This window comes from Eschscholzia californica, unplaced genomic scaffold (assembly GCF_041429995.1).
Source record: "Eschscholzia californica isolate CP2 unplaced genomic scaffold, dmEscCali1.0.p SCAF_3, whole genome shotgun sequence".
Lineage (NCBI taxonomy): Eukaryota > Viridiplantae > Streptophyta > Magnoliopsida > Ranunculales > Papaveraceae > Eschscholzia > Eschscholzia californica.
The window spans coordinates 8,479,508-8,485,618 of record NW_028238420.1 but is presented as its reverse complement, the minus strand read 5'-3'; the positions used below and the strand labels follow the sequence as shown (position 1 = coordinate 8,485,618).

The 6,111-nt window shown below is 35.3% G+C and overlaps 1 protein-coding gene across 1 annotated transcript; it reads left to right on the top strand.

Annotated features, from left to right (window-relative positions):
* Window positions 1-2,042: 2,042 nt before the first annotated feature.
* Window positions 2,043-6,001, top strand: LOC147548177 (protein DETOXIFICATION 16-like). Its single transcript, XM_086668716.1, has 8 exons — window positions 2,043-2,699; window positions 3,367-3,911; window positions 4,041-4,127; window positions 4,221-4,277; window positions 4,363-4,601; window positions 4,902-5,020; window positions 5,430-5,516; window positions 5,644-6,001. The coding sequence occupies exons 1-8, from the start codon at window positions 2,403-2,405 to the stop codon at window positions 5,701-5,703; spliced, it is 1,491 nt and encodes a 496-aa protein (XP_086524842.1). The 5' UTR covers window positions 2,043-2,402; the 3' UTR covers window positions 5,704-6,001.
* Window positions 6,002-6,111: the final 110 nt, after the last annotated feature.

Below are 6,111 nucleotides of genomic sequence, written 5' to 3'. Positions count from 1 at the left end.
CAAGAGGTTCGTGATGAAGATAAGGTTTTTATTCTTGAACAACACTTGTCTACAAGAGTGTATGAAAATACAACGAGATGCAATGGAGACTCGTTAATGAAGGAAAATCGTTCGTAGATGATTGGAATAAAGTGAAAAGTATTTTTCGATATGCTTTTCTCCCTTTACATGAATACTTATCTTTTATAGAATCTCAAATCCAATCGAACAAATTATTATCCGAAATTCCTTCGACTACCATGGTCAATATTATTGAAGGAGAGGTTTTTGATAAAAAAAAATCTTAGTTTTTCAATAATGGAGGAAGAAAATTTCGATGAGACAGATCAAGAAGAAGAAATTCAACTGACTAACACAAGCTCGAATAAGTTGTTTGATCCGTATATGATTCCGGGAGACGAATTAGTTGTGTCGAATCATAAAATAATTTCTCCTCCATTGATTTCTTCATGGCTTTCAACTTCAAAGAATCATACAAACCAATCTTCATGGCCATCCATTGTTTTTCCAAGAACAAGACAGGTTGTATATGTGACCTCTTTTGTCAAACTAAAAGACGACGGGCGATGTCGCAATTTACTAGACGTATCTACGTTGGTATTGCTTTTGCGAGTATCTTGGCAATATATGTTTCACATTATAATTGGTGATATTGTCAATATTTTTCTTCTTCGAATTTTCTGCAATTTTCGTGAAAAGTGGGAACTAAGGATTGCTTTCAAACTCGTTGCCGAAGTTACCTTCAACATCGCTGATATATATCCTTATTACTTGGACGATCCGCTTTATGACAACACCAACTTGGGGGCAAGTTGTTCCGCAGCGGGGAAGTATGATGGAGACCATCTTCCTATTGGGCCTCACGGTCATGGTGATAGTGGGCCTCACGGTCAAGAAGCTACATTAGCGTAGTTTCTATAATTAAGTATTTAGGGTTTCCATAATTATGAGTCTTAGCAATCAAGGGAAGTATTATTAGTAGTTATCTTATTTCCTTATTTAAGTCTATTTAGGAAAGTACAATCTCTATATAAGAGAAGTCTAGTCTGTCTTTGTTAACCAGATCAGAGAATATTATGAATCAAGTTTATTGTTAATCAAGTTTATCGTTTATTATTAATCAAGTTTATTGTTTATCGTTATTTCATCAGTTTTATTTCGTTAGTTTAGTTTATTAACAATGGTGGATTCCATTACTTTTACGCTTCCGCAACAATCTACATCAAGAACGCTCAATAACCATACTTAATTCAGCGGCAGTAAAGAACTGAATGAGAAACACGTTTTCCGTGATCTCTGTGAGCGTAAACTTGTTCATGGTTTGCGTAACTTTAATGAGTGGGATGGTGACTTGTCCGACTTCTATGCGTTTGACACTGATGAATTTGAGAATTTTGCTTTTATTAATGACAGAATCAAGAGAAATTCAGATCAAAGCCGTCGACAGTAACTACTGGGTGGTCCTCAGCGAGAGCATCAAATCTTCGCAAGAAGAGGGTGTTTGGGGAATCCATAATTGAAAGAACAGAGTGGACGAGATAGAATTAAGAGAGAATAATAAAGAACAGAGACTTGATCTAAAAAATTATGGAAATAATAGACTAAGTTTCAGAAGAATCGTGTGACGATTCGAGGGAACAACCCATAACTGTTTTAAACTGCTCAAAATAACGGTAGGGAACCACCTTCGATGGTGGCGTCGCTGCCTAATACAATTTATCTACCTCATAACACAAATATTGAAAAAAAAAAACACTCCTTTTGAAAATAAATCACCAGAAAAACCTGGAGGTCTTAGGTTCGACTCGCACAAGAAGTGGAATCCATGGTTGTTGAATTTGGGTTATTAAAAGGTATAAATAATATGTTTGTCGAGCTTTAGGCCTCTTTAGTTTGTTGTTGGGCTTCAGTCATCTTTTATTTCTATTTTAACCTAGGCGGTCATCGTACTTATCACATCTTGATGATATTTTAATGTTATGTAATGACTAACGTAAATTGTAACCCATATTCTGTCATAAACAAAAATAAAAATGATAAAGAAGTGCGTGCAGCGCTCCGGGTACCAAAAGTTCTAATGCAATCCTTGTACTAATGCCCTCATTATACTGGATGCTCCACCTATACAAAAGGTCATTTTAGTGGAACACACCTGTTGCACAGAGTGAGACAATCAATTAATTATTTTTGTTATCATTTTATTGGGTGGTGATTCTGGTGAAAGAGCAACGAATATAAAAAGGCGCAGCCGTCGTCCAAAAATACCCACATCCCTAACAAACACAAAATCCCTGTCAAATAGGCAGACCATCAATTATACTTGTTGTGGTCATTTTCTCTCTCCTCTGTTTCATTAGCAAGAACCCAAGAACAGAGAACGAGGGAGAGAGAGAAAAATAAAAATGGAAATGGGAAGGGAAGAACAAAAGAAGCCAGATCTTAGTACTCCATTAATTCAAACCAGAGAGGAAAATGGGTTTGAAGATTTGGGTATTAAGAGGAAAATGGGTTTTTCAGATGAGATTATTGAAGAAGTGAAGAAACAATTATGGTTATCTGGACCTCTCATTTTGGTGAATTTATTAACATACGCTTTACAGGTGATATCAGTTATGTTTGTAGGTCATCTTGGTGAACTTCCTCTCTCTAGTGCTTCAATGGCTACTTCTTTTGCATCTGTTACTGGTTTTAGCTTGATGGTAAGTTTGGGTTCTTCCTATCTTTTTCAATTGTCAATTTCTCATAGTCTTAAATTGCATAGTTTCATGTTCTTCTGTTTCTAAGTTCATCTTTTATGATTGAAATTGGGGTATTAAAGGTGATAGTTATGAATTTCTTTGTTTCATTAGAAATCAAATGAATATGAAATTAGTCCCTTGAACATTTTATCATAAGTATGTGTTTGGCAACACAACTTAAAGTACTCATTTACTAAGTAAAAAAGTTAAAAGTTGCTGATTTGAAAATCATATTCTTTTCTACCCAAGTTTTTAGCTTATTCCTTACTTGCTTCCTTCTTGACCAAATATGGTGATTTTATATACCTAACTTTGTAACCACATATGTTTATGGAATTAGAGTTGGCTAAGGATCACCAAAACTTTGAGGTTAATTTCATTTGGAAACTGCGTAAGGGATTCGATCATTTGTTTCGTAGTGAGAAACCTTGCCTTATTTTATGAGCTTAAATTCCAAAAGAATAAACTTCTATTTATTTCCTTGATCTTTGTTTAAGAACAAAAAAGTAGATATATATTTTATATATAAGTATGTATGGTTACTTATTGTAGCTTTCAAATTGGTACCAACTTAAAAAGGAAAACCTTATAAAATGGTAATTTTTCGACTTTATTGTGCTGATATTAGGGTGGCATGGCAAGCGCATTAGATACGTTATGTGGTCAATCATACGGAGCAAAGCAGTATCATATGCTTAGCATACATATGCAGAGGGGCATGTTTGTACTATTACTCATTAGTGTTCCAGTTTCTCTCGTTTGGGCAAATACAGGATCCATTCTTCTAGCCTTGGGACAAGATCCAGAAATATCAGCTGGAGCTGGAATCTACATACGTTTCATGATCCCTAGCCTTTTCGCATATGCCTTTATTCAATGTTATATTAGATTCTTACGAACTCAAAGCATCGTCTTTCCGCTGATGATAACCTCTGGAATTACAACCTTAATACACCTTCTTGTGTGTTGGGTTCTGGTTTTCAAAACTAGCCTAGGTTATAGAGGCGCCGCAGTTGCAATCTGCATCTCTTATTGGACCAATTTGACACTCTTAGCACTTTATGTTAATTTCTCAAACTCCTGTAAGAAAACATGGACTGGTTTTTCAAAGGAGGCTTTACGCGACATTCTTGGTTTTATAAATCTCGCCATTCCTTCTGCGGTTATGACCTGGTCCGTAATCTTTATTTTTCATAATACTTACTAAGTCGTTCATGTTTCACTATCTAAAATTTCGTTTTTGGGTTGCCTTCAATCGACCTGAATTCTCTAATAGTTGGATTGTTTCATCATTTGATAAAGCTTGGAGATATGGTCATTCGAGATGTTGGTTCTTGCTTCGGGTTTGCTTCCTAACCCAAAGCTAGAGACATCAGTCTTATCAATCTGGTAAATTCTTTCTCGTATTTAAACTTCTAAGGTTTCTACTTATGTTACTGTCATGTTTGCAAATGTTATACTAACCGAACATGGATTTTGTAGCCTAAACACGATTGCATTCATCTATATGATACCGTTTGGATTTAGTGGAGCAATAAGGTTAGTTAACCTAGCTCATGTTTTATGCTATAGACTAAGGGAATCTTATTGCATAAATTTTTTAAATGTTCTTCTATTTCTACAGCACACGAGTTTCGAATGAATTAGGAGCAAGTAATCCACAAGCCGCACGTTTAGCAGTAACTGTGATGTTATACATGGTGGTTGCTGAAGGAATAGTACTAGGAGTAATTATAATTTTGATACGTCGGATTTGGGGATATGCTTATAGCAATGAAGAAGAGGTGATAAGTTATTTGGAAAGAATGTTACCGTTTATTGCAATCTCCAACTTTCTTGATGGAGTTCAATCCGTTCTATCAGGTTTGTCTGGTTTCTGCTTTCCTCTTCTAAAACAATCTATATATAGTAATATTTATTGAAAAAAATGAATGCGAAATTTTTTTAAAGTCTATGACACTCATTCAGATACCTTAAAAATGGGTCATGTGTCCAATATCGGATATTTTAATTGTTAGTATGGATTCTTATCCACACTGCTTATGACTTTTGGTTGGATGTTACATCGTTCGTTTAATTATTCACCATAAGATGTTTAACCGAATCATATTCATTTTCGGTTATTATAAAGTAATAATTGGTTACATCTTAATTGACTATTAGGCACGGCTAGAGGATGTGGTTGGCAGAAGATTGGTGCTTTTGTCAATCTCGGAGCATATTACCTCGCCGGCATTCCTTCTGGTATCTTATTAGCTTTTGTACTACATATGGGTGGAAAGGTGAGGTTTTATTTCCCCCCTCTTCTAGATATTATTTTGATATGTACGTTATTTTCTTCAGTCGATAACAATCTGATGCAAATAGGAGAGAACCAAGTGGGCTCCGTGAACACACATTTGGCCAACCTTAGAGTCCTATAAAGTCTTACGGACAGTTAGGGACAACTAGAATTTTTTTGTGAAGTTGAGAAATCGGACCGAAGTTTTATTTTATTGAGAGTAAACTTCCATTTAGCTTGGACCAATTGGTTTACATGACAACACGAAAAACTTTTACTAATGAAACAAAATACTAGTTCAGATATTCCATATGATCTTATATATCTTCTAACATTGGTGTATTTTGTTAACCAAATATGGAAGACCATTTAGTAATTGTTGTGTTTCTTTATGCAAATTTGGTGAATAGGGGCTTCTGCTTGGGATTGTGGTGGCGTTGTTTGTTCAAGCTTTGCTTCTTCTAATAATAACTTTACGTACCGATTGGGAGAAAGAAGTAAATCATCATTTTTTACTATTTTAGCTCAATTTTTCTTCTATCTGACTGACTTCTAGTCGGTGTTAGTTATATACTTCAATGTTTATTGATCCTGTTCGTTTCCTTCTCTTTCTTTGTTATTCAGGCAAAACGGGCTACAGATAGAGTTTATGATTCTTCTTTACCGATAGATTTGGTGTCGTAAAACTGACCTACTTCCTCATTCTGATTAAAGCTGGTTGCTGACATGCGGAAGGATGAGTTTTCACGAATGCAAATGAGAAGTTCTGTAATGTTTCAGAGATAGATATGGATCTAGTGCGTTTGTGTTCGGAAGATACTCTGCCCCTAACGAATCCGAGACAGTTTATAACAAGGGCCGAACCATGATTTAATACCGAAAGGGGGCTAAATCGATGTTTAAGAAATAACGGTTTCTTGGTGTAGGAGAAAACTAATAGCATTTTCTACTATATCCAATTATATGTTTTCTTTTTATCACATATTTCATGGTATAACGGCTTACCAAATTTAAAGGGTGCCTAGAGAAGTTCTTGAGTTGTGAGAATTTCGGTAGGCCTAGTAGTTGGGAAGTTTTATAAGGCCACCCCAA